At 42.9% G+C, this 25,390-nt stretch overlaps 1 protein-coding gene across 1 annotated transcript in view; it reads left to right on the top strand.

The window, feature by feature from the left end:
• Positions 1-6: 6 nt before the first annotated feature.
• UBR4 (ubiquitin protein ligase E3 component n-recognin 4) overlaps positions 7-25,390 on the top strand; it is a 67,443-nt gene continuing 42,059 nt past the window's right edge. Inside the window, exons 1-45 of the mRNA XM_019622358.1 lie at positions 7-91; positions 2,971-3,068; positions 3,613-3,716; positions 3,964-4,093; positions 4,187-4,326; positions 4,494-4,596; positions 4,732-4,873; positions 5,000-5,124; positions 5,475-5,599; positions 5,871-5,930; positions 6,046-6,236; positions 6,461-6,560; positions 6,642-6,779; positions 7,270-7,387; positions 7,808-7,995; positions 8,512-8,671; positions 8,804-8,889; positions 9,773-9,942; positions 10,123-10,405; positions 10,928-11,060; positions 11,248-11,327; positions 11,856-11,984; positions 12,487-12,669; positions 12,888-13,010; positions 13,100-13,329; positions 13,956-14,080; positions 14,632-14,729; positions 14,857-15,014; positions 15,644-15,853; positions 16,882-16,983; positions 17,505-17,605; positions 18,100-18,298; positions 18,531-18,719; positions 19,061-19,124; positions 19,323-19,514; positions 19,680-19,750; positions 19,885-20,032; positions 20,339-20,566; positions 20,787-20,957; positions 21,061-21,243; positions 21,427-21,585; positions 22,178-22,330; positions 22,622-22,849; positions 23,705-23,862; positions 25,101-25,272. Of these exons, the coding sequence (XP_019477903.1) occupies positions 51-91; positions 2,971-3,068; positions 3,613-3,716; positions 3,964-4,093; positions 4,187-4,326; positions 4,494-4,596; positions 4,732-4,873; positions 5,000-5,124; positions 5,475-5,599; positions 5,871-5,930; positions 6,046-6,236; positions 6,461-6,560; positions 6,642-6,779; positions 7,270-7,387; positions 7,808-7,995; positions 8,512-8,671; positions 8,804-8,889; positions 9,773-9,942; positions 10,123-10,405; positions 10,928-11,060; positions 11,248-11,327; positions 11,856-11,984; positions 12,487-12,669; positions 12,888-13,010; positions 13,100-13,329; positions 13,956-14,080; positions 14,632-14,729; positions 14,857-15,014; positions 15,644-15,853; positions 16,882-16,983; positions 17,505-17,605; positions 18,100-18,298; positions 18,531-18,719; positions 19,061-19,124; positions 19,323-19,514; positions 19,680-19,750; positions 19,885-20,032; positions 20,339-20,566; positions 20,787-20,957; positions 21,061-21,243; positions 21,427-21,585; positions 22,178-22,330; positions 22,622-22,849; positions 23,705-23,862; positions 25,101-25,272 (6,489 nt within the window). The 5' untranslated portion in view covers positions 7-50. The remainder of the gene's footprint in view (positions 92-2,970; positions 3,069-3,612; positions 3,717-3,963; positions 4,094-4,186; positions 4,327-4,493; positions 4,597-4,731; positions 4,874-4,999; positions 5,125-5,474; positions 5,600-5,870; positions 5,931-6,045; positions 6,237-6,460; positions 6,561-6,641; positions 6,780-7,269; positions 7,388-7,807; positions 7,996-8,511; positions 8,672-8,803; positions 8,890-9,772; positions 9,943-10,122; positions 10,406-10,927; positions 11,061-11,247; positions 11,328-11,855; positions 11,985-12,486; positions 12,670-12,887; positions 13,011-13,099; positions 13,330-13,955; positions 14,081-14,631; positions 14,730-14,856; positions 15,015-15,643; positions 15,854-16,881; positions 16,984-17,504; positions 17,606-18,099; positions 18,299-18,530; positions 18,720-19,060; positions 19,125-19,322; positions 19,515-19,679; positions 19,751-19,884; positions 20,033-20,338; positions 20,567-20,786; positions 20,958-21,060; positions 21,244-21,426; positions 21,586-22,177; positions 22,331-22,621; positions 22,850-23,704; positions 23,863-25,100; positions 25,273-25,390) is intronic.

Below are 25,390 nucleotides of genomic sequence, written 5' to 3'. Positions count from 1 at the left end.
GGGAGGTGGCGGTGCGGCCGCTGCTCTCCGCCTCCTACTCGGCCTTCGAGATGAAAGAGCTCCCTCAGCTTCTCGCCTCCGTTATCGAGAGGTGAGGGCGGCAGCCGCGGGGTGGGCGCCGGGCCTTGCTTCCCTTCAGGCTGCGTGCGGCCCTGAGGTGTTTTCGCTCGGCTGTGTGAGGCCGCGCCTCGGTGCTGTGTGTGGCGTTGTGTCCCTCAGTGTAAGAAAGGCGTTGGGGCTCTGGAGCGTGTCCATAGAATGGAGCTGTGAGACGTCTGCGCTACGGGGAGCTGAGGGAAGGGGATGGGTCGGGCTGGGGAAGGGGAGGCTCTGAGAACTCATCGCTTTACGGCTCCTGGAAGGAGGCTGTGCTGAGGTAGGGTCGGCCTCTGCGCTTCTCCGGCGATAGGATGGGAGGGAACGGCCTCGGGTTGCTGCACCAGAAAAGCAGTGATGTGCTGGCACAGGGGTCACCGGCCATGGAGGTGTTCGGTGTGGAGATGTGGAGCTCAGAGATGTGGGCAGTGGTTACACGGAGTGGGTTGGGGTCGGACGTGGTGACCTTGGAGGACTTTTCCAACCTGAGTGATTCCTTGAAATGTTGCTGAGAGAGGTGTGCTTCCTCCCCTGACATTGAGCAAACCCTGTAGAACTGTGGAGTCCTGCAGGGCAGAAGATTTTGTGTCACGCCTAGTGCAGGAGAAAAAATAGCTCATTGCTGTGCAGAACCATGCTCTGCTGTTCTAAGAAACAGCCTATCTTTGGACTTCTCATTAAAAGATGATCTCTTTGTCAATTTTTTTTTAGCAGGTTAGTAGTGAGGGGGTTGGCTGGTTGGTCCACAACGTGTTGGATATTCTGGTGCTACAACAGCGAAATCACCAACATTGTTCTTTTCAAAGTGAATTAAGATTCTCCTTTTCTTGATAGCTCTTCTATTCCTAAGTTTAAGAATCATCAACTCCCTGATGTCCTCTTATTAGAAAGCATACTCAGGAATGAATAGATGTTGGTCTCATTTATTGACAAAAATCATAGAAATACTAACATAGAAAGACCCAGCTGCAGAGGAACGCAGTTTACGAAGTCTGTGACAGTCAGATGAGGCTGATTTTTCAGGAAAGGTTTTCAACAGTAAAAGAACTGCACCTGCTGTTGTACCTTTCCATGGTGGAGGCTGTTTTGTGCTGCTGCCTTACATAAAGGGTCTATTTCTGGCTGGTTGAGATTTGGAAGCAGAAGTGAGAATGAGGTGGTATTCATTGCTGAAGTGTTATATTGATGGCTGGCTTCTTAGTTAGCACGAGTAATGATTTTCCCTGGTAAGCAAATGTTATTAAAGCAGTAAATCACAGCACAATAGCCTGAACAAGTTTCGTTGTATATACATATGTATATACATATACAGTATAACACTTGAACATTACAGGTTAAGCTGTTACCTTTTTTCTTGTTATTTGCAAGGACTTGATGATTAGCAGACAGGTGCCTTCCACTTTTCACTGCCCTAACAAGACCACAGCTCGTTTAAATAAATCTCAAACCTCTTATTGTCCAATTGGGGTGAAAATCCCTGTCTGGTTCAAGTATCTGCACTTTTCTGTTCTTATCCCTGCAGGTATTGTGTGTGTTGCTCAGCTTGACAGCGAGCTCATTTGGAGCTGCCAATTTCTTCTGTGCTCCGTTACTCCCAAACTGTTCTAATTTGTTCTCTTAAAATACATTGTGTGCACCTACAGCCACTAATTTAGAGCTGGCTGTAAAGCAGAAGGTGAGCAAAATGAGTGTCTGACAGCAGCACGAATGCGTTGGCGCATCCAGTGTCTGGTAGTGCTGGTTGTTGCCAAGCTTGAGGAATTGTCCCTTTGGTTGGGAGTGGAGCCTCTGCCTCCTAGCAGCTCCTCCTTTTTCCCAGAGGTGGAGGAGCTGCTGTTTTCAGAAGCTGAGTGAAGTTGTCGTGCCATCTTTTCATCCAACTTGCTCATTGCCTGAGCGTTTCTGTCATCTGCAAATGGGAAGGCAATTAATTTAAGTATTTAATAAGCGGACATCCACACCACTTTGTTTTATTGGAGGACTCATGGGCTGGCCTAGCCCTGCAGGCAGAGCTCTGCTTCTTGCTGTGGCCACCTTCAGGTTGGTGCAGATGGGACGTGGGGCGAAGCCTTCCCACAGCTGCCTTCAGTGTGTCATCTCTGCAAAGCATGGACGCTCTCTGTGATCAGCAGGCCTCACAGGGAAACCTCAGACATTTGACTGTACTGACACATCTTTTGCTTTACAGTTTTTACTTTAGCTTTGAGTTGACACTGAATTTTCACTTGGTGTTGATTTGTGTGCAGGGAAAAATGGCAAACTGCTGTAAAGCTCTGAAATCACCACCCCCTGCCCACGAGGCTGATGACAGCAGATGCATTCTTCTGGACTCTGTGCTACCTGCCAAAACTCTTTGCTCCTCTGCTTGTGCACATGCCGCATTGAGTATTTGTTGTTGTTATGCAATGGGCTGTTTTGATCCTTCTGTTTTGCAGAATTGCATAAACTGCTGTTGGCTCTGCCTGTGCTGCAGCCCTGGCATCAGCAGAACAAACAGCCCCAACTTTACGGGCAGCTGACTTTAGAGGAACTTAAAGATTAATGAAAGCTGACAGGAGGGTGATTGTTAGAGAGGCTGACTTCTGGTGATGTAAAGGAAAAGTACTGGCCGTACTGGGGGCTATTTTCTTAAACTTCTACTGCAGGCAGTAGTCCTGATGCCCTGATCTGTCTTCTGCTGCAGGAGTCAAGCCCGAGGATACACAAATGGGACGCAGGACAAGATCCTGTCCTCAACACTTTGATTTGGAAAGAGTGTGTGATCTTAATGATCTTGTCTTACACGTGTTAATGGATATATCATGTTCTGAGTGTTGTATGGCAGCCGCTATTGTGCCGTATCAAATTGACGTATCCCTTCTTCTCCTATTGCAGTGAATCAGAAATCTTGCACCACGACAAACAATACGAGCCTTTTTACTCCTCCTTTGTTGCACTTTCAACACATTACATCACTACTGTGTGTGGTCTCAGTAAGTGTTCTCCATCCTTCAATTTTACCCTTGTACAACAACTGAAGGATAGTAAAAGTAGGCCCAACCTGTTCTTTTGGGATTTGTCTCAGGCCCCATTTCTGAAACAGATATTAACATAGAACACAGAGCAGTTCATGTCCTGCTGGCAGATGGAAAGGGAAACTTGTCTAGTTTTGGCATTTGGGCACCTACTGATGGGTGGTGGCAGCTTTTTGGTTGCATGTATATATCTCTTTTTTCAGCAGAAAGGTAGTTTGGGTAAACTTGTTTTGTGTGCTTTTTCTCTAAGCTCTGACAGTACTAACTCATAAATGTTGCAAGGAAAGCCATCGTATACACCTGTGTTAGAAGGTTTTATCCTTGCTTTCCTGACATTTCTTAGGTTACATTTTAATGAGACCAAGTTGACGCTGCATTTCTCTGTTAGACAGTGCATGCGTGCATTCTGCCTAGCATTTTACTTTATTGAAAGCATTAAGAACATGCTATACCAATTTACTTAAAGACTTGCCCTAATTGATGGAACCATCTGCTTTTTCAGTACCCAGAAACCAATTGCAGTCGGTGGCAGCAGCATGTAAAGTCCTGATTGAGTTCTCCCTTCTGCGTCTGGAGAACCCAGACGAAGCGTGCGCTGTCTCACAGGTAAGCACAGATTTTGACCACGTGGCCCTGAGAGCAAAAAAACGGACTCTGGCCTCTAATTCTATAAATATTTGCTCCGATGTTGTACAAAGCAAGAGTACCATCACGATCTTTGCTATGAGATCAGATTGGGTCTCAGATGCTGCGGTTGCATTACTCGTAATGCAGCAGCTGAGGGGTAAGGGATGCCACAAAATAATTGGAATCGAGAGAGTTTATGATGTATGTGATGCCTTTTTCTTTGTAGAAACATCTCATTCTGCTGATAAAGGGGCTGTGCACAGGCTGCAGCCGCCTGGATCGAACAGAAATCATCACTTTCACAGCAATGATGAAATCAGCCAAGCTGCCTCAGACCATCAAAACCCTCTCTGATGGTGGGTGATTATACTGCTGTGGCAGTGGAGCGAGCTATATCAAATGTTATGTGCTTTGATGTGTGAAATGATGTTTTGCTGTTCACCTTGCAGTAGAGGACCAGAAGGAGTTGGCCTCCCCAGTGAGCCCAGAGCTAAGGCAGAAAGAAGTACAGATGAACTTCCTGAATCAGCTGACATCAGTCTTTAACCCCAGAGTCTCAGCATCACCATCTATCATGCCAGAGACGCAGGTAAACAGCCCCAGAATAAAAGCAGCCTGATTTCTAACATGAATATCAGCGCACTCAAGGACTTCTCTGAGTTCTGTTGCTGATGCACCTTGCTGCTTTGTAGAGTCATTGCAGTGCCCTATATTTTTTATGTTTCCATGATATATTTAGTATGTGCTTGATTTTAGGTTGAAGGAGAAAACGAGGATCAAGCTTCCGCAGATCAAACCTCTGCAGCAAAAACAAAAAGCATATTCATTGCACAGAATGTAGCCAGCTTGCAAGAACTGGGTGAGGATCAGCTTTGTAGCATTGCGGGGATAAAGAGTGCAAGAGCAAGCATTTCTTCTGATGGCTGTTAGATCTGTTCTGCTTAGAAGCCCTCCCGTGGCACAGTAACAGTGAAACACTGTTTTTGTTTGGTAGGTGGTTCTGAAAAATTGCTGCGAGTGTGCCTGAACCTCCCATACTTCTTGAGATACATCAATCGGTTTCAAGATGCCGTGTCAGCCAACTCATTTTTTATTATGCCAGCCACGGTGGCAGATGCCACTGCTGTACGAAATGGGTAAGGCTGTGTCATCACTCTTCTTTGGTGTATGCTGGATGCACTGTATGAGAGAAAATATCGTGCTGCTCCCATGAGCACTGTATAGATCGCATTGCTGATCCTTAACCTGTGTTGTTACTGTAGATTTCACTCGCTGGTGATAGATGTGACCATGGCACTGGATACTCTGTCTCTGCCTGTGTTGGAGCCCCTGACACCCACACGGCTCCAAGATGTGACTGTTCTTGCTCTCAGCTGTCTCTATGCAGGTGACTGATTTTCTCTGTTTTTAGTCATTCTTGCTTCTTCTCTCCTTTGTTACCCACACGTTCATGGCTCACCCCACAAGTAATCTTCATTATGGATGCAACAGCTTTACCCCATACTGCATAATGTGGGGCCTGGGGCAGTGTGAGCTTTGTTCTGGTGGTACTGAGGTTCTGGTATGTTCTGCAAGTGCAACTTGGTGACTCGGCACCTTCTTAATAACCTGCAATTTCTTCCCTCTCTTAATGTTCAAAGCATAACTTGTGTGCGTGTCTGATACTGCTTGTTTCTATGTGCTAAATGGGAAGATTGGCTTATAAGAAGACTGTTCCCTTCACTTATTTTCATCCAGGTGTGAGTGTGGCAACTTGTATGGCCATCCTACACGTGGGTACCACTCAGCAGGTACGGACTGGATCTACAAGTTCCAAAGAAGAAGATTATGAAAATGATGCTGCTACTATTGTACAGAAATGTGTAAGTAGATGAGAAAGAGTGCATTTGGTTTTTTTTCATTCTTGGCAAGTGAAATGTATTTGTATTTGAATTTGTATGAATTTGTATTGTGTTTGGAATGCAGTACATGTATATTATTTCCAGGTATTAGTCTGGCTGATAAAGTAATTGGGTTGGCTAATTGTGGGTAGGAAACAGCAATCATATCAGGAGTTTTAAAAGTGTGTGGGCTGGTTTAGTTATTGCCCAGTCCAGTGCTTAAACACTGCTGTGGTTCTGTATCTCTTTGCAGCTTGAAATCTATGAAATGATTGGACAAGCCATCAGCAATTCACGCCGAGCAGGGGGTGAGGTAGGATCTGTGCCCTTCAGGAAGCTCTTACAATGCTGTTGTGTTTTGGCATTTGGATTCACGCTGTTTCTTTTTTTTCTATTTTTTTTTTTCCCCTTAACTTTTTGGATGATAGCATTATCAGAACTTCCAGCTGCTTGGGGCCTGGTGTTTGCTAAACAGTCTCTTCCTCATCTTGAACCTCAGCCCCACAGCATTGGCTGATAAGGGGAAAGAGAAAGATCCATTGGCTGCTCTTCGTGTCAGAGACATCATTGCTCGGACGAAGGAGGGCGTTGGGTCTCCCAAACTGGGACCTGGAAAAGGGTATGTAAAGACCCCACTGAGGTAATCATTGTCCTTGTAACTGTGCAGAGCAGACAATTACTATGGAGTCTTGTTGGTCTCGCCATGTGAAATTCAAGTCTTGATTCTTGAAAAGAAAATGAGTCACCTTTTTTTTCAATTTAACAAAGCAGCTCCTCAGTCACCTCACTCAGTCTGCTTTTTTTTCCCCCTGCGATTACATTTTATCTTTTATTTTTCTGTAGACATCAAGGGTTTGGTGTTCTGTCAGTGGTGCTTGCAAATCACGCCATCAAATTGCTGTCATCCCTCTTTCAAGATCTGCAAGTGGAGGCATTGCACAAGGTGTGTAGGTAGTTCTTGTGAAACACTTGCCCTTCTCCACTGAAACACGCTTTAAATTCTCTCTTCAATGCTGTCCTCCAGGGCTGGGAGAGTGATGGCCAACCAGCAGTGCTGGATATCATGGCTCAAAGCACATCGATCCAGAGAATCCAGAGGCTGATAGATTCTGTACCACTCACTAATTTGCTGCTGACTTTGCTGTCTACGTCGTACAGAAAGGTAGGAACTGACGTGCAGCTAGGGAGACATCTGAGCGACTCCCACTGAGTGTCATCTGCATGGAAAATTCTCTCTTTACAAACTGTGAATATGCAAAGAAGAATTCTGTCAGTGTCAACCAAAGGCACTCTCCCTCCTCGTTTGGAGACCGTAAATTTGCCAAACTTGTTCTAACAAAATAGCTCTGTAAGCACAGTGGCATTTGTGAATTTAACGAGAAGATGAAAAGGCTGTGTTCAGAACAGATGCTTTCATGTTAAAGCTGTTACTTGAAGTGTTGCTTAAATTCTTGGCATGCATAATTTATTTTCAGCCATCCTGCATAAATTCTGATACAACTTTAAGGGAGAGGAATCTTGAGAAAACTGTTAATAAATCGCTTGACTAGAATTTACTGGAAGCAAATTAAAATGCTTTGGGAGGATAATTTGTTTTCAAATTCTTGTCTTTCATAATCCTAAAATTGAATTTGTTCTGCTGTTCTTGTAAGGCGTGTGTCTTGCAACGTCAGAGAAAGGGCTCCATGAGCAGTGATGCAAGTGCCTCCACTGATTCAAATACTTACTATGAGGATGATTTTAGCAGCACTGAGGAGGACAGCAGCCAAGGTAATAGAGTTTTCAACAAAGAAATTAAGTCAGGATTTTGTGCTGTTTTTCAGACTTTGTGGAAACCTGGCTACTGTGATTTTGCCTTCTTAGGCTAAAATAACATGTAATGCTGAAAATATGAAGCAGTTTGTGAGATCTGTTTGGCAGAAGCAATGCTGACTATACTCTTTTATGTAAACTGAAGCCAGAGAGGCTGGTATGTGGCAGTATTTGCTTGAGAGGAGAGTGGAAATAATTTCTTCTTGTAAATTCCTGCTGTAAAACTGCTGAGTGTTGTGACTGGAAGGGAGAAATGAAGATTGCAGATGCCTTAGGTCTGCTCACTGAAGTTTTTCAGGCCTTTACTGTACCAAGTCCCTTGCATGAGGTGGTCCTTCACAATCCTGTGCTTTTGGGTTTTTTTGCCTCCTATGTCAGATGATGACAGTGAACCAATCCTTGGGCAGTGGTTTGAAGAGACGATATCTCCAAGCAAAGAGAAAGTGGCCCCACCACCTCCCCCTCCACCACCACCTTTGGAGAGCTCTCCTAGAGTCAAAAGCCCAAACAAACAGACTGCTGGAGAGAATGGGAACATCCTGGCCAGCCGCAAAGATCCAGAATTGGTACGGAAAGGTCTCCAGGGTTAATGAAATGATGTGTGCTGTAGCTAGCTGTGTTGACAGGTAACATGATAAATGTCAGCTATTAAATATACTGCTGATGGAGGATTGGCTTTAAAGAAATGTATTTGGTTTACTCTTCCATCAAGTGGAATATTGCTACCGTGTTGGTAGCAATCAGACTGGAAGTATCAGTTTGGGTTACAAAGGAAGAGGGAAAATGAGGGCAGAGCTGTAAGTAAGTTAAGTTGCTGATAGAATGCCGTTAGTGCTGGGGAAAGACAAAAATAAATGCTGCTGCCAAGAGCTTTGGAGACTTGAAACTTTTTTTGGAGAATTACTAAAATGATAAGGAGTGCAGTGAGCTGCATTGCAATGAGTAAAGTAAATCTCTCTGCTGCCAGGGATGTTATTGGGGAACTTGATCTGTTTTGCTGACAGTTCTGGCTTTTTTAATGTTTTCTTATACTCCCTCAGGTTTTGTTGCTTCTATAGCACGTTTCTCTTTTTTCTTTTCAGTTTTTGAGCCTAGCTTCAAACATTTTGAACTTTATCACTTCTTCTATGCTGAACTCCAGGAATAACTTCATTCGCAACTACCTGAGCGTCTCTCTTTCAGAGCAGCACATGGCAACACTTGCTAGCATCATCAAAGAAGTGGATAAGGATGGGCTCAAGGGTGAGTGAGCAGTACTTCTCTGTTAGAAAGCACAGATAGTAGGATTTGCAGGTGTCTATTTTCATAGTTCCATACAGAAATCATAAGTATGGAAGAGCAACTGTAGTGAATGGCTCGGTCTCTGTATTACAGGCACTTCAGATGAGGAGTTTGCTGCTGCACTGTACCACTTCAACCACTCCTTAGTGACCTCAGATCTTCAGTCCCCTGCCTTGCAGGTAAAGCCATGATGAATATATACATGAAATGAACAAATGTTGGTGTCTGTCAGTGCCTCTGTGTGGACTCTGCACCTGAAGTAGCGTGTTGTGATTCCACTTGGCCCTAGAGAATGGTATTTTCCAAACAGAGCATGGAATGTTCTGGATCCAAGTTGAATGACACTTTGCAGTGTGTAAGCTTAACATCCAGAGTTCAGGTTAATCCACTGAATTTTGAAAGTGATAAAGGCTAAAGGAGAAATGAGTCTGTGTGTTTTGTTTTGGAGACTTGCCTCTATCCATGCGTTAGCAAGAGGCATTCCTGCAGATTTACTTTGCTGTCAGGATTGATGCCAAAAGGCCTTGGAATTCTCTCAGGAGAATCAAGTTAATCCCTTTGCTAACTTTGTAGGCTCTAGTTTTCTTTGCTGGGTCATGGGCTGACCTGACTTAACACTTGTAAGTAGGGCTTGCTTACCAACCAGTGTATTCAGAGCCTATACTTTTAGTTGTCTGTGTTTAAAAAACCTTTTTTTACACTTTTGTTTTCCCCCAGAAGCAGCTAAACAACCTTTTTGCTGAAGCACAAACTGCAGGCTGATCTGTGTGATTCTGCCAAAGCCTAATCTGTCCCATTGTGATTTTGTGGTGAATGAGTAGAGATCATTAATGCCATTTTGTCCTGCATTGCTGCTGAAGTTCAAAATTTGTAATGTTTTAGGTGGCAAAATGACAACGTAAACATCCTCAGTAGCTATGTGATATGTTTAAGATTAGAGAAATATTGCTGTATTAGCACTTTACAATCTCTGGGAACAATATTTTTTATTTAAATCTTGCTTTTAATTAAAGAAAGCAGGCAGGACTTCCTTCTTTTCACCAAATTTCTGCTTTATTCCAGAACACACTTCTTCAGCAACTGGGAGTTGCCCCTTTCTCAGAAGGTCCGTGGCCTCTCTACATCCATCCTCAAAGTTTGTCGGTGCTCTCAAGACTTCTCCTTATTTGGCAGCATAAAGCCACTGCCCAGGGAGACCCTGATGTCCCAGAATGCCTTAAAGTTTGGGAAAGGTGAGATAATTTTACTTTAGCTTGAAAGTCAGTCATCATCTTTGTGAAATCGCCAGTATTGATTAGAAGAATAAGCAGAAAAATAATAAAAATATTTCTCTAAGCTCTGGTTAAAGAGGTCTTCAAGGTGTATCTAAGCAAGAAGAAAAGGAATGCATGAACTTTCTCTCCTGTTGTCAGGTTTGTGGGCACGCTGAAGCAGAATGCCTTGCAGGGGACCCTTCCCAGCGATGCAGAAGATCTGAACGTTGAACATCTCCAGCTGCTGCTGCTTATTTTTCACAATTTTTCTGAGAGGGGCCGCAGGTCTATCATGATGCTCTGTATCCAGACAATTGTGGAGCTGACAGTGAACATGGACACCCAGCAAAGTTCTGTACCACTTATTGTGGCACGCCTGCTCTTGGTGTTTGACTATCTGCTCCATCAGTATTCCAAGGCCCCTGTGTACTTATTTGAACAGGTAAAACTTTGTGATTCTGTTCTGAAACGTAGTTCATTGCTCAGCAGAGATCTGTGACAGGCAATCGTTTGGTGTGTTCTGATCTCTTTGGTTTTGTCACCAATCTTTCGGATTATAATAAGAGATTAACTGATAAGAGTTGTTGATTCCTAATGGCAGGTTCATTTAGAGCATACATTTGTGATGTAACTGCTGTCCTAATAAATCCTGCTAAGGACAGGGTGAAAGCCCTGCCTTCATCTTTCATGACTATTTTGGGTATTCAGACACCATTTCAAATACTTTGTATGCACTGTTCTTGCTTTAGCTTGTCCCTGTTGAGTTATGGCACTGTTCTCATTAATGAGATGCTGGTATTCTGTGTGTGGCTTTTTCAATAGTTGGAAGCTCGTTAGGTAGGATCCAGGGCTTCCCTCAGAAGCTGAGAAAACTGTGTTGTAGGAATGGGATTGTTTGTATCTTATGGCTCTTTGTTTATTATTGTGATTCCCCTGCTTAATGACTTGATGCTTTTCTGCTTAGGTGCAGTATAATTTGCTGACTCCACCCATTGGCTGGGTGAGTGGATCCCAGGACAGTAGCAGACGAACCTCTGTCCCACTCTATCATGGTTTTAAGGAGGTGGAAGAAAACTGGACCAAACACTGCTCATCAGGTAAGAAAGAACACGTGAGGGGTTTTTTGTTCCAGGATTTGCTTTTGCAAATAAGTGAGAGCCATTCCTATATGGCCTGGGTACGTTTTCCTGCCTTTGACAGGCGTACTTGAAGCAGATGAAAATGCATGTAGTTATGCTTGAACGATTTTAGTAAACAAAATGATTGCTCTTTATCACCTTCCAGATGCAGTTCCACAGCCCAGGTTTTACTGCATCCTATCTCTAGAAGCTTCTGAAGATGACCTGAACCGTCTAGATAGCACGGTACTGGGATTTATATGTAGAGACCTTTCTGTAAGCCTTCAAAGGGCAGTGTTGGCATGACAAGTGCCAGGGCAAACTGATGAGAAGGAAGGACCTGATGCAATGACTAGAGCAGGAATTTTATCCAAATGGAGTGAAGAGTAGTGACTGAGTAAGATAATGTGGGATTCTTTTTTTGCACTGAGTTGTATGTCAAGGAAGTCCATTTGCAAATTCAGATGTACTGCTATGAAGCTGTGTTGGACAGCTTGTCATAATGCATATGATTCAGTTATTTATGCTGCAAAGCAGAGTCCTATCATATCCACAATTACTTCTCAGTGCTGCTGAAACACGTGAGGCAAAGATATGATAAGCAGGGTTACTTTCCCAGCAGTTTGATCAAATTCTTTCAGAATTCCTGACAGAATTAACTTCCTGAAGTCACATTTTTGCATAGTTTTGGTATGTGGGTGTTACGAATACATAACAGAAAGTATAAATAAATGCAGATGCAAAACAGTGATCATGACTTGTAATCTTCTGCAGGTTTGTGAGGTCCTTTTCTCTAGGACTATGAAGTATGATGAGCTTTACACAGCACTGACTTCACTTCTTGCAGCAGGGTCACAGTTTGATACACTCAGGAGGAAAGAGAACAAAAATGTCACTGCACTGGTAAGACTGTATGTATTGCTGTAGTGTTGTCTGTGCTGAGGAGTAACAGATTTTCAATCTTATTGTTTTCAACTAAGTATTCAAAGTGTTCTGGACGGTGGTTGGAGTGATGGACAACTTAAAAATCCTATGGCTAATGGTAATATCTTTGGTGGTTTATCACTCAAGGATTTTTAATCCATAGCATGTTTTAGACTTACTGTACTTCCCTGGTAATGCCAGTAGGTCTGCCTGGAATATGATGAAACAGAAAAATCTTGTGTAATCCTTGTGTAGTCCTTCTTTTTTTTCTTCTTTTTTTTTCTTGCTCCTCTTCCTTCTATGCCTCATTGCATAATATGACAGAAATTCAATCCACCACATTTTGCCCAGTTTAGCACATCTACATGAGTCTATGCCTCTAGTCTATGAGTCTAGAGCCTTGATGAGGTAATTTGAGCAGCTATAATGCTTAAAACTGTGATCTTCCTTTACTAATTTATCCAACCATGCTTTTGTTTAGGAAGCCTGTGCACTTCAGTACTACTTCTTGATTCTGTGGCGGATACTGGGGATATTGCCTCCATCCAAAAACTACATGAATCAGTTGGCTACAAACACACCAGAGATGAGTGAATGTGATATTTTACACACGTTGCGCTGGTCTTCTCGCCTGCGAATCCCTTCTTATGTCACATGGATCAAGGTTACAGTCTCATCTTCACTGGGCAGTTTTGTAATGTTGTTTATTAGTAAGAATGTCAGTTTCTTGTTCTTCTATGCTTAGTGCAAGTGGGATTTGTTGTGTGGGCATGGTGAGAAGTGGGAATTTGTCTGCGTTTTTGAAGTGTTCCAGCCTGGTAGTTGGCAGAATGCTTAATTATAGAGCACTTCTAAACTGTGGTCTTTTTCTGGCATCTGTAGGATCACCTTACCAAGCAGGGGATGAAAGCTGAACATGCTGCTTCTCTCATTGAATTGGCCTCCAACAAGTGCAGCTCAGTAAAATATGATGTGGAAATAGCAGAAGAATACTTTGCTCGACAGGTGAACTGTTGCAAATGTAAATGTGCACATGGAACATCTGTTCTTGTGGAATGATTTGCACTTACAGTTCCATTCATTTGTATTTTAAGATATCTTCATTCTGTGGCATCGATTGCACAACTATTCTCCAGCTGCACGAAGTTCCCAGCTTACAGTCCATTTACACCCTCGATGCTGTAATTTCCAAGATCCAGGTTTCTCTAGATGAGCACTTTACCAAGCTAGCTGCAGAAACTGATCCACATAAGTCTTCAGAGATGACCAAGAACCTCCTACCTGCTACACTGCAGCTTATTGACACTTATGCTACATTTACCAGGTACAACCCATGGCATCTCTGATAAAAATAATGTTTTCTTCTATACGTGAGGGGTTTTTGTTGTTGTTTTTGTAAAGAGAGGTTGGTCTGTTAATAGTCCAGTGTAGTTACTCTAACTTAGATCCTTTAGGCTGACCATTGTTTTCTAAAAGAAGACAAAGCTATTCAAGCTGTAATGTGGTCATTATGTCTAAGTAGCTTGATCTTTCAAAATTTTCTTGCAAGTTTGTAAAATCAGCTTTTCCTCCAAAGATGAAACCCCTTCTTACCACTCTGTAGGACAGTGCTGCTTAAGGTTATTTCACTCTCATTATTGAGACTGTCAGAGACCATCAGAGAGAGGTGGGGGGTGTTAATTCTTAGATTAAGAGTCTGAAGTCTTCTAAACTCTCATTAGCCCCTATGTAGAAGAAAGCAAAAGTAAATCAGCTTTTTCTTTTGAGCAGATGCTTTTGCTGGTAAGAAGCTTAGAGAAGATAAAAGCCTCGAACTCTCTTAGTGATATCACATGAAGTATGGGGCAGAACTTCACGAGTTGGCTTTCTTATCTGTCACCATATTGACACATTTAGTTATGAAATGCAGAACTGCTTCCTTGAAGTGAATCCTTTCCCTCATGAATGCAGATCTTACTTGCTACGTAGCCTCTCTGAGGAGGGCTCCAGTGAGAACAGACCTTCTGAAGAGAAGCTACGAGGTTATGCTGCTGTCCTGGCCATTGGATCCAGCCGTTGCAAGTCCAATGCTCTAGGTAAGCATCCTGCATAGTTCAGATTTCCTTTTGTGCACAGGTGAAGCTTTCTACAATGTTTCCAACGTTCAACTTCAAAGCTGTGTACTGGCTAGTGTGTTCTTTTTCCTCTACCACTGTGTTCAGACCACTGTATTATCCTGTCAGCAGCGGACAGGGGAGTCTTTTCTTTTTAGTATTATAGCAGCTGCAAAAGAGGGGCAAGCCTTGAAAAAGTAACTAACTTGTGAACTTATCTGGCTTATTGAAATGCTTTTATAACCATGCTGGTGCTCCAGTAGAATGGCATGGAAGTGTATGGCAAACTGTGAAATATTTGCCATGTCTCCTGTTGTTCTAATGAAGTGAAAGAAGCTGATGCAAACTTCAGGAGTATTTTTGACTGGTAGAAAAGCATGAGAGTGGCCTTCAGCAGGATAACAGGTCAAACTTAGCTGCAACTGTGTCCTGGTTAATTCATGATTTAGTTTTAAACAGTTTTTAGAAGCATTCTGGTTTTCAACAGGACCCATGGTATTACACAGTGACTTACAATTCTGGATTGATTGCAGGTCCAGTGCTTGTTCAGAACTTACCATCAGCTGTGCAGACTTTATGTGACTCATGGAACAACATTCATACCAATGAATTTCCAAACATTGGCTCGTGGGTGAGTCCAGCCTCGTGGGTTGAGCCAACATAATCTTAACTCTGTAAATTAGTGGGAATGGCAAGTAGTCTGACTTTCTGCTAAACACAGATTGTTTTGATTGTCGTGTGTGTGTCTCAACCCTTAGCGCAACGCCTTTGCAAATGACACAATCCCTGCAGAAAGCTACATCAGTGCAGTTCAGGCTGCCCACCTTGGTACTCTCTGCAGCCAAAGTCTACCTCTTGCAGCTTCCCTAAAGCACACCCTTCTCTCCTTGGTCAGACTTACTGGGGATCTCGTTGTGTAAGTGATGTTTTTTATATTGGATTCTTGCTTCTAATCTTCTGAGTGTCTTGATCAGACTGTTCTGTTGGAACACTTACTGAACTGGCTCTGTACTTTGAACTGAGCCTTAAGCTATGCTATATTCAGTGTGCAGTTTTGAATGAATAGCTTTTCAGTCTTGTTGTTGTATCTCCAAAAGGTAGAGTCCTTAATAGGAACGCTTAGTCCTTTTGTTCAAGAGGCACAAGACAGGGAAGTTTTTCACTCAGAGGGTGGTGATGCTCTGGAACAGGTTGCCCAAGGAGGCTGTGGATGCCCCATCCCTGCAGGCATTCAAGGCCAGGCTGGATGTGGCTCTGGGCAGCCTGGGCTGCTGGTTGACGACCCTGCACATAGCAGGGAGTTGAAACTAGATGAACATTATGATCCTTTTCAACTCAGGCCATTCTATGATTCTACAATTAGCTGAGGCCATATTGATCAAATCTGATTGTGTTTTATTTTCATTCATTTGTGTGATCTTTTCAAAGCATAAGAAAGAATTACATGAAAGAATTGTTCTTTCCAGGCATTTAACACTAAGATAGCTTCAAACAAAATAATTGTCTACACTGCATATAATTACCTACTTTTCTTTTCTTTTCAAGCTGGTCAGATGATTTGAATCCACCACAGGTGATTCATTCCCTGTTGCCCCTCCTTTTGGAGACCAGCACGGAGAGCGTGGCAGAGATAAGCAGCAACTCCCTAGAAAGGATCTTGGGTCCTGCAGAATCAGATGAATTCCTGGCACGTGTTTATGAGAAGTTGATCACGGGATGCTATAACATACTGGCCCATCACTCTGATCCAAACAGGTAATGAATGGACTGTGTGGCTTCTAGTTCTCTTCCAATTAAGCTGTGTACAAAGAATTACTACAGTATATTTAAAAATCAGTGTGGTTTCTTGAGCAGCAAGACAGAGAGGCGAAAAATCAGCTTATTTTTATCTGTTGAAGACTATTATACTTGTTGACTGAAAATGTAAGAGACTTTATTCAGCTCACCAGAATTTTCAGCATTGCAGTTTAGGCAGCGTGGATTTTAATCATCTCTTCTAACTCTGGATGGATCACATATGTATCTGGATAGGTTTTTATTTAATCAAATAGAAAATTATGTAAATACAAGCACCAAATCAAAGCTGGAGATGCCGACCTAACTTGCTTTATATTCCTTTGTCTCTATTCCTGCTGTTTATAAGGATGGCTAATCCCTCCTTTATCATGGCCAACTAGCCAGATTTATGCTTCCCACCCCTTACTTGCTATGTATATAGAGAGAATAAGCTTGGTGCACAGATGTTGATTCTGCCCATCTGAAACATAAAACCATTAGGCGTGATGATATTGCATCTTTTTAACACTGATCCTCTCTGGATGGAGTGTATTCAGAAGGAGATCTATTGAGCCTTCTGTTAGAGAATGTAAAAATAATTGGATTTTGCTTGCAGTATGTGTTGTGGAGTGAGGGTGAGCACAGTAGAGAATGGTGGAGTAACTCTAAAAGAGACTTAAAGTGTAAAAGAACAGCAAGTTAGAGGAATTTATAACATGAGGAGCTGGAAAGATGTAGATTATTCTAAATTTCTAAGCTACTGTGTAGCTTGCCTACAGTGTGTGCCACTCTTTTTTCCTGATCATTTGGTGGGTATGTTGGTCTTTGTGATATTGTTCATCAGTTGCTTTTCTCTTGTCTCTTGGAAAGGGGAGTTTCTTATAGCTAGTGGAAGGTTTGTTAGAATCGTGTTAGCAATGTTGGTTCTTATTTTGCTTATTGGCTCTCAGAATTATTGAAATTATTCTTATATATATTCTTACCAATATGCATTTTTTGACCTTCAGTGGCCTGGATGAGTCCATCTTGGAGGAATGCTTACAGCATTTAGAGAAACAACTGGAGAGCAGCCAAGCTCGAAAAGCCATGGAGGAATTCTTTTCAGAAAGGTAAAATCTGTGTGAAAGTTGTAAGCCAAACACTTCATTTCTTTTAGTTTGTCAGCTCTTCAGGAATGTTAATGCCTTTGTGCAGAACAGTGCAGACCTGTGTAAGGACAGGACAGCCTTCAAGCAGTGCAGGAGAGTGAGAAGGCTTAGGATTTTGTTATTCCAAGTAAAACATGAGCAAATCCTTGTGGTGAGTAGCAGTGGAGGTCTAGTGAAATGAAAAGTATCAGGAGTTTTATGAGACATGCTCTGTGACAGTGCAGTTTAAGTTGTGAAATCCCAGTTTCTCTCAGTCCCTCCCAGAGCAACAGATGGCTAATTGCAGGGATGAAGGTGGGGTATTGGCATAATTTAGAGTTATGAAGACTGATTGTGTTGGAAACTGCTAACACCACAATGGTTCTGTGACGAGATATAAAGTGTTAAGTGGAGGAAAGTTTCTCCCCTATTGGAAAGCTGACTGTTTTCTGGTTTTGGGCTATTTTGTAAAGCTGACTTTAATTTTCACTCCTTTCATACAGTGGAGAATTGGTCCAGATCATGATAGCAACAGCCAATGAAAACCTCTCAGCAAAGTTCTGCAACAGAGTGCTGAAATTCTTCACCAAACTCTTCCAGTTAAGTAAGTGGTTGTGTTAAATATCCCTGTCATCTCCTTGTCTACCTCCTGCTGTTGTTGGATTGGAGAGACTGCAATAAGGAAGGTGCTTGAAAGAAAAACTCCAAAAGGAATTGGAGTGACTTCTTCACTTTTAATGGTTTTGTGTCACCTCTGTGTGTTGCTCATCCCTTTCTCACTTCCTCTTTTAAGCTTTTCAAGTTTATTTGGCTCTTCTTCCTTTTAGTACTGGGTAACAGTTGATTTTAGTGTCAGAGAAAGATGAAGATGATTTGTGTCTGAGCTCATGTCAGGGAATAAGTGAAGCATCTTGAAAAAAAATTGCATTTACTTCTTATAGCTGATTGGTTTTCCTAAGTAGGAGAGAAAGCGAGTGCTTTGACCAGGTCCCCATTCCAAGTAAAGATTTTATCTGAGTGGGACCATTGACAGAGGGAGAGCCACCTTCAAACACGTTCACAGTAGCATCTGTCACTCACTGTAGTTTTCTCCATCAGCTGAGAAGAGTCCCAACCCCAGCCTGCTGCGACTTTGTGGCTCCTTGGCTCAGCTGGCTTGTGTGGAGCCTGTACATCTCCAGGCCTGGTTAACCAGGATGACCATGTCTCCACCCAAAGATTCAGACCAACTGGATGTTGTTCAAGAGAACAGGCAGCTGCTACAGCTCTTAACAACTTACATTGTTCGGGAAAACAGGTGAAGTACAGCTTCTGTCATTACTTTGTGCACTGTTGATTTGTTTCAATCTCTAGTTACGTAAATGAATTGAGTTACTGATTGCTTCCTTTTGTCAGATTTCAAATAAAATGATTGGGGCATAGCTGTTGGCTATGAGGGCATTGCTGGGTCAGTGTTCTTGCAATGTGGGCCTCAGCTGCCCTTCCTGTAGATGATGTGCAGCATCTGAAATCTTCATTGTTTTTATTAGCCAAGTTGGAGAAGGCGTGTGCACTGTTCTGCTGAGCACTCTGATACCAATGGCAACGGAAATGTTGGCCAACGGTGATGGCACAGGCTTTCCTGAACTGATGGTTGTGATGGCGACTTTGGCTAGTGCAGGACAAGGTGCAGGACACCTCCAGCTTCATGGTGCTGCTGTTGATTGGCTGGGCAAATGGTGAGAGCAAACTGTCTACTGCTATTTGTTCATTTGCTTCAACTAAACTGTCTTTTTTTTCTGATAATAGAGGAGCAGAAATGCATATTTACTGATGCACACTTATTTTGTAGTTTGTTATTTGGAATATAAGGTGTCTGAGGCAGGCTAGGCTCTGTTCCCCCACAACAAACAAACATGGTTTCGTCATCTTTTCCACTCTTGATGGTTTTAGTAATCACTGCATTGGCACATTTCCTGTTGCTCAGCTAGAGCAAATTTGGTGCTTGAAGCTAAGGTGGAAACTGAGTTTATACCTCCCTGAGACCAGTAGTTGTAATGATCTTCTCTATGTGTTACAGCAAGAAATACCTGTCTCAGAAGAACGTTGTAGAAAAAATGAATGCTAACGTCATGCAGGGGAAGGTAAGGCACGTGGCTGTTGTTCTATTGGCAGAAATAAATCTCAGGCCAGAGACGCATCAGCTCTCTTGTTCTTGTTGCATAGTGAGAATTTGAAAACAATTTGACTGGGGGTGTGTGTGTGTTATATTTTCCTGCTTTATAGTAACTGCTGTGGGATTTAAATGTTGCCCCTCATTTTCATTCATCTCCATTTCATAGCATGTTACTATCCTGGAGTGTACGTGCCATATCGTCTCTTACCTGGCTGATGTCACTAATGCACTGAGCCAGAGCAGTGGACAAGGACCAAGTCATCTTTCTGTTGATGGCGAGGAACGGGCAATTGAGGTGGATTCAGATTGGGTGGAAGAGCTGGCAGTGGAAGAGGAGGACTCTCAAGCTGAAGATTCGGTAGGCAACAGGCACAGTTAATGCTGCAAATGAGCTAGGTGGTGCTAAAACTCACAGCTGTTTAAAATATTCATGTAAATGCATGAGAAACACATCCTGTACCATCTGCCTTTGCTGTAGAAGTGCAGTTATAATACCTTACTGGAACGCATTTCTCCTTAATAGGATGAAGATTCTCTTTGTAATAAACTCTGTACCTTCACCATTACACAGAAAGAATTCATGAATCAACATTGGTAAGAACCTTTCAAAACTCCTGGTCAGAATTTCAGCCTGCTAGTTCTGGCTATCAAAAAAAAAAAACAAATGCAGTCTGTAGAGCCTTCTGGAAGTACTATGCTTCATAACTCAACCGGCTTGTTTTGTGCAGGTATCACTGTCACACTTGCAAGATGGTTGATGGGGTTGGTGTTTGCACCGTTTGTGCTAAAGTTTGTCACAAGGATCATGAGATTTCTTATGCCAAATACGGATCATTCTTCTGTGACTGTGGAGCCAAGGAAGATGGCAGTTGCCTGGTAAAGTGTCTTGATTCCACCTATCATTAGAGTATGCACAAGTTAGCCTAAGCTGTACAGCTGATACAGTCTTTTCTCATGTTTTCTACTAGCAGCAGAGTAACTTTATATCAAAAAGGAACCTTTTGCTTGTACTTGGATGGGGAGTAGCTTGCAGGATACTGTTTTTTGAAAATTGCTGCTTTTTAAGAGCTCTGCATTCTGTTTCTTTGGAATTGCATTAGTCTTGTTGCTGTTACAATCTGTATTCAATTTGTCAGTGATGAAAGCTGGTTTGGGCTTTCAACATTCCTATGTCATTCCCAGGCTTTGGTGAAGAGAACTCCTAGCAGTGGTATGAGCTCTACCATGAAGGAATCAGCCTTCCAGAGTGAGCCCAGAGTGCCCGAGAGTGTCATTCGACATGCAAGCACCTCTCCTGCAGAGAAGGCCAAGGTTACCATCAGTGAGGGGAAGGGCCCCGAGGAAGAAAAACCCAAGAAGAGCAGCCTGTGTAGAAATGTTGAGGGTTGTCGAGAGGAATTACAGTCCCAGGTACAGTTATCAGCTGGCTGTTAGAAGGAAAGTGGTTAGTGTAGAGGATCTTAGTGAGCAGTGTTGATTATCAGCCAAGCTGTTTTATTTTTCTGGTCCTCTTTTTGATAGTAGAGATCACAGAAGCAACTTCAGGTTTTAAAAACTAGTTGAGATGCAGATCTTATGAATACCTAGCAGGAACATCTTGATCTTCGTTTGCCATGTCTCTTTCTTGTAGGCCAACTTCTCCTTTGCTCCTTTGGTGCTAGAGATGCTGAATTTCTTAATGGATGCAATTCAGATAAACTTCCAGCAAGCCTCAGCCATGGGGAGCAGCAGTCGTGCACAGCAGGCTCTCAATGAGCTGCATACGTTGGACAAGTCAGTAGAAATGACAGATCAGTTGATGGTATGCTACTAAAGTGGTTATTCTGGATAATTACATTGTGGGTCGCTTTTAACATTCAGTGATGCACTTTTTTTTTATGCTTTCTTCATTGCTAATGGCTCAGGTCCCAACTCTTGGCTCCCAAGAGGGTGCTTTTGAGAACGTCCGCATGAACTACAGTGGTGATCAGGGCCAGACAATCCGGCAGCTGATCAGTGCACATGTGCTGAGACGTGTGGCAATGTGTGTGCTGTCATCCCCACATGGACGTCGGCAGCACCTGGCTGTGAGTCATGAAAAGGGCAAGGTGAGTGAGTAATGTCTTCTGTCAAGAATTGCGTGGCTTAGAACAACCACTTGCTCTTCAGAGAAAAGAATTCCTAGAGCAGAAATGGTGAAAAGTGCAGGGATGGCATTATAGAACTAGAATGGAGATGACTTTCTCTCAGAAATTCTAAATTTTGGTAAGGAGGTTCGTTTCTTTTTGCAGATTACAGTCCTTCAGCTCTCAGCATTGCTGAAACAAGCAGACTCTAGCAAAAGAAAACTGACCCTCACACGCCTTGCATCTGCACCTGTTCCCTTTACTGTACTGAGCCTAACTGGGAATCCCTGCAAGGAGGACTACTTAGCTGTGTGTGGACTGAAAGTAAGTGCCTGACTAACTCTTTCCTAGGCAGTTGGAAACCTCATCTCAAAACCATCTGTAGTTTTCTTTTGAGGAACTGTATCAGAGCCAGCTCCAAAGGTCTGTCATTAATTCTAGCTTTTGAATCACTTTCTTACTAGATAGGTGAAGTAAAAGAGGCAGTACCTATATAAGTAATGTAATAAATGGGGCAATGCCTCAAAATAATAGTTCTTAGTATATTTAGGCCAGATTTATTTGAAGACTGAAGTCAAGGTTTACCCATGTGGAACTTAAAGTGTGTTAGAACTAGGCCGTAACAGCTGGTGTGTTGTAACAAGGGCTCACTTTTTGGTATTCTCCCAAATTCAGATTCAGCTTTTTGTGGCAGAAGCCACAAATCTGTTATTGAGCTAAGAAACATCTGGAACAGAATATATATATATTTTTTAAACTGACTTTCATGTCACTTATGTTAGTGCAGGAATTTTAGATTCTTAGTGCGTGAATCGTTACTGAAGTTGAAATGAATGCCAGCTTTTAACTGTTCTTGGCTTGAAACATACACACGTATTTTGTTCTGATATATGACCAATTATTTTCATTACTCCAGGACTGCCACGTGTTAACATTCAGCAGCTCTGGATCAGTCTCTGACCATTTGGTACTTCATCCCCAACTGGCCACTGGAAATTTCATCATTAAAGCTGTGTGGCTGCCAGGATCCCAAACAGAGCTTGCTATTGTGACTGCAGACTTTGTGAAGGTATGTTTGCTCATAAGCTACTGATGATTTGTGATTGTCTATTTCAGACTTTAAGTCTGGATCTCTGCAGACTTGCATGCAGTGGAGTTATATTCGTAGTTAGAAATAAATTGGAAATGTATGTTCGTGCTGCTGCAAGAAAAGGCAAAACCAAATAACTCAAAGAGCAGAAAAATGAACTGTAACACGTACCAGGCATTCCCTACTCTTAACTTTTGTCTATTTGTGCTGTGAAAAGAAAAGACTGTTCAGTTTCACAGTGGTTGATTCTTTTCTTAATTCTCCCCACAGATTTACGATCTCTCCGTGGATGCCTTGAGCCCAACATTTTATTTCCTTCTACCAAGCTCCAAAATCAGGGATGTCACTTTCCTCTTCAATGAGGAGGGAAAGAACATAATAGTGATCATGTCTTCTGCCGGGTACATCTATACACAGCTCATGGAGGAGGCAAGCAGTGCCCAGCATGGCCCATTCTATGTCACCAATGTGCTTGAAGTCAATCACGAGGACCTAAAGGTACTGATGACTTCTCTTTCTTGGAGCATAGGCACAGTGACTTCTCGTATTTTTAGTCTTACAGTCAAAGGCAGAAGTTTCCTTTCCTTTTATTCCCTTTTTTAAAGCTCGCTTATCTAGATAAATGAAGCTTGCCATTCTTCTGATGAGAGAAATATCCTTGCAGCGAATGGGAGTGGGGGTAAAAATTAAACCCCTTGATCCTTTCAGCTAGAAAATGTAGCATGTTTTTCCATGGCTTCCTCTGAAGTTATGCCCAGCGGGATTTCTCAGCAGGGAGATGTCTTGAGAGCAGTGCTGTTCACAGGGAGGCATTCCAAAGGTGTGGCAGCAAATGAAGTTATTGACCATTGCTGGAGCTGCATATGTGGAATGAGCCTTTGTTTCTGGTCCATAGCAGCTCTGTATTCTTGGGGTGTGCTATGCATGCAGGTGACTTCAAAATCCATCCACGTTTTGCTCAGTGCTTTTCCTCCAGCCTGCATTTCTGAATCAGGGAAATAGATGAGAAGAAGGCCTGCAGAACAGCTCTATTATGAGCTGGGAACATGGGGAGTGCTCCATGTGAGACTGTCATACGACATTCAAGCACGCAGTAGCTGAGGGCACTACCTGCAGTATGCAATCTCAGTATCCCGTTTGGAAGTCTTTGAAGTATCTGGTGGATGAGTTCATCAGGGAATTTAGCTTAGAAAATGTCATTTTGGACTTATTTTCCCTCACGGGTGGAAAGGCAGTGGTGGAAAGGCTTGTGGAATAATTAGATCAGTTGAGAAACTTAAAAGCCTGACTGCATGAGAGTGTTTCGGAGGATGCACATTTATCTTGGATGTCCTTATTTCTCTCATCCTACAGGACAGCAATGGCCAGGTAGCAGGAGGGGGTGTGTCAGTGTATTACTCCCATGTCCTACAGATGTTGTTCTTCAGTTACTGTCAAGGCAAATCCTTTGCAGCCACCATCAGCCGGGCCAGTCTGGAAGTGCAGCGACTATTCCCAATTAACATAAAGAGGTGAGACTCAGGTGCAAAGCTCCCTTGAAGTTTTTCTGTCGATGTATTAGAAATAAATATTACTGATTAACAAGCCAGTCCCAAATAGCCAAAGCCTGTAGTGAAGTTCCTCTTTTTGACTGATGTTTTTTCGTTACTTTTAATGTTATTTCTGGCCTAATATCAGGATGAATTGAAACCAGAGCTGTTTCAGCGGTAGGATGCATATGCATCTCTCCCCATTAGGATTTCACAGCAGAAAGGTGGTTTCAGAGCAACCTTACTGCACTGTGTGGAGCTGCTTCTGGTGCAGCAGCTGGAACTGATGGGATTACCCACCCTCACGGAGGCTGCAGAGCAGGAAGCCTTTGTTTCCTTTCGGCACCAGTACTGCAGTGGACCTTGTGCATTGTGCATATTAAGGCTTATTTTCAGGCTCCCTCGAGGGAAACCAATCCCTTATGCTATGAATGTGGCAAGAAAAAAGCTATTCTGTCATCTGCTCTGACAATTGGAGCTGGGCATTTCAGCCACAGGCTCATTGCTGGCTTGACACAAAGCCACTATCTTGAGTAGGCCCTGTGGAAGGGTCACGTTCCAAGAGCTCTCTGTCTTCAGTTAAATTTAGCTTAGTGGGTTTTTTGCCTTTTCTTTTTTATTATTTTCAACCTGTGGACGCAGTCACACGGATTCTCCTTGCTTACTGCCACTGAGTGTGCTGAAACATGGTACTGTATATCCATGTGAATTTTTACCTGCGTGCCAGCTTCCTGTGCTCAGACATAGCAATATGTTGCTACCCCTAATGGTAGCCTGATGACAGGAGCTTGTGATTGAAAAAGAAAGCTGAAAACCATTTTAAAATTACTGTCTAGGCTTTGGTCATACGATTTTACTAGGTAAGTGTGTTTCCTTGAGTTCTCATAGTACAGATCAGGGCTGTGTGTTGGGATGCTCGTGTCTTCTGCTTGCTTTAGTTGCAGTATCACGGAATTGCAGGGATTAGAAGGGATCTCAAGATATCGAGCCCAACCCCCCTGATAAAGCAGGTACCTGACAGCGGGGTTGCACAGGTACACATCCAGAACTTTAATCTCAGGTCTATCATCTATGAATCAGGCACGTAGTGCTCCTGGCTGTTCAGTGATATGAATTCCTGCAGTGGAGGAAGCTTTAACTGGTCTAATGCTCATGAATTTTTGTGTGTTTCCACTTGTTGCTTCTTAAATCAATATCATTCTGTCCTTCATCTCTTGCAGTTCAAATGGTGGGAGTAAGACTTCACCAGCCCTGTGCCAGTGGTCTGAAGTCATGAACCACCCTGGCTTGGTGTGCTGTGTTCAGCAAACCACAGGTGTCCCACTGGTGGTGATGGTGAAGCCAGACACCTTTCTTATCCAGGAGATTAAAACCTTGCCAGCCAAAGCAAAGGTCTGTGGAGATTCTCTATATTTTGGCCCTTTAGATGTGGTCTCTTTTTCCAATAACAAGATCTCTAATTTTGGCAGCCTTTTAATCCAAAGTGTTTGCTTCTTCAAGCAGCAGTTAC

This window comes from Meleagris gallopavo, chromosome 23, assembly GCF_000146605.3.
Source record: "Meleagris gallopavo isolate NT-WF06-2002-E0010 breed Aviagen turkey brand Nicholas breeding stock chromosome 23, Turkey_5.1, whole genome shotgun sequence".
In the NCBI taxonomy this organism is placed as follows: Eukaryota; Metazoa; Chordata; class Aves; order Galliformes; family Phasianidae; genus Meleagris; species Meleagris gallopavo.
The sequence above is the reverse complement of the archived record's forward strand: the minus strand, read 5'-3'. Positions and strand labels throughout refer to the sequence as shown.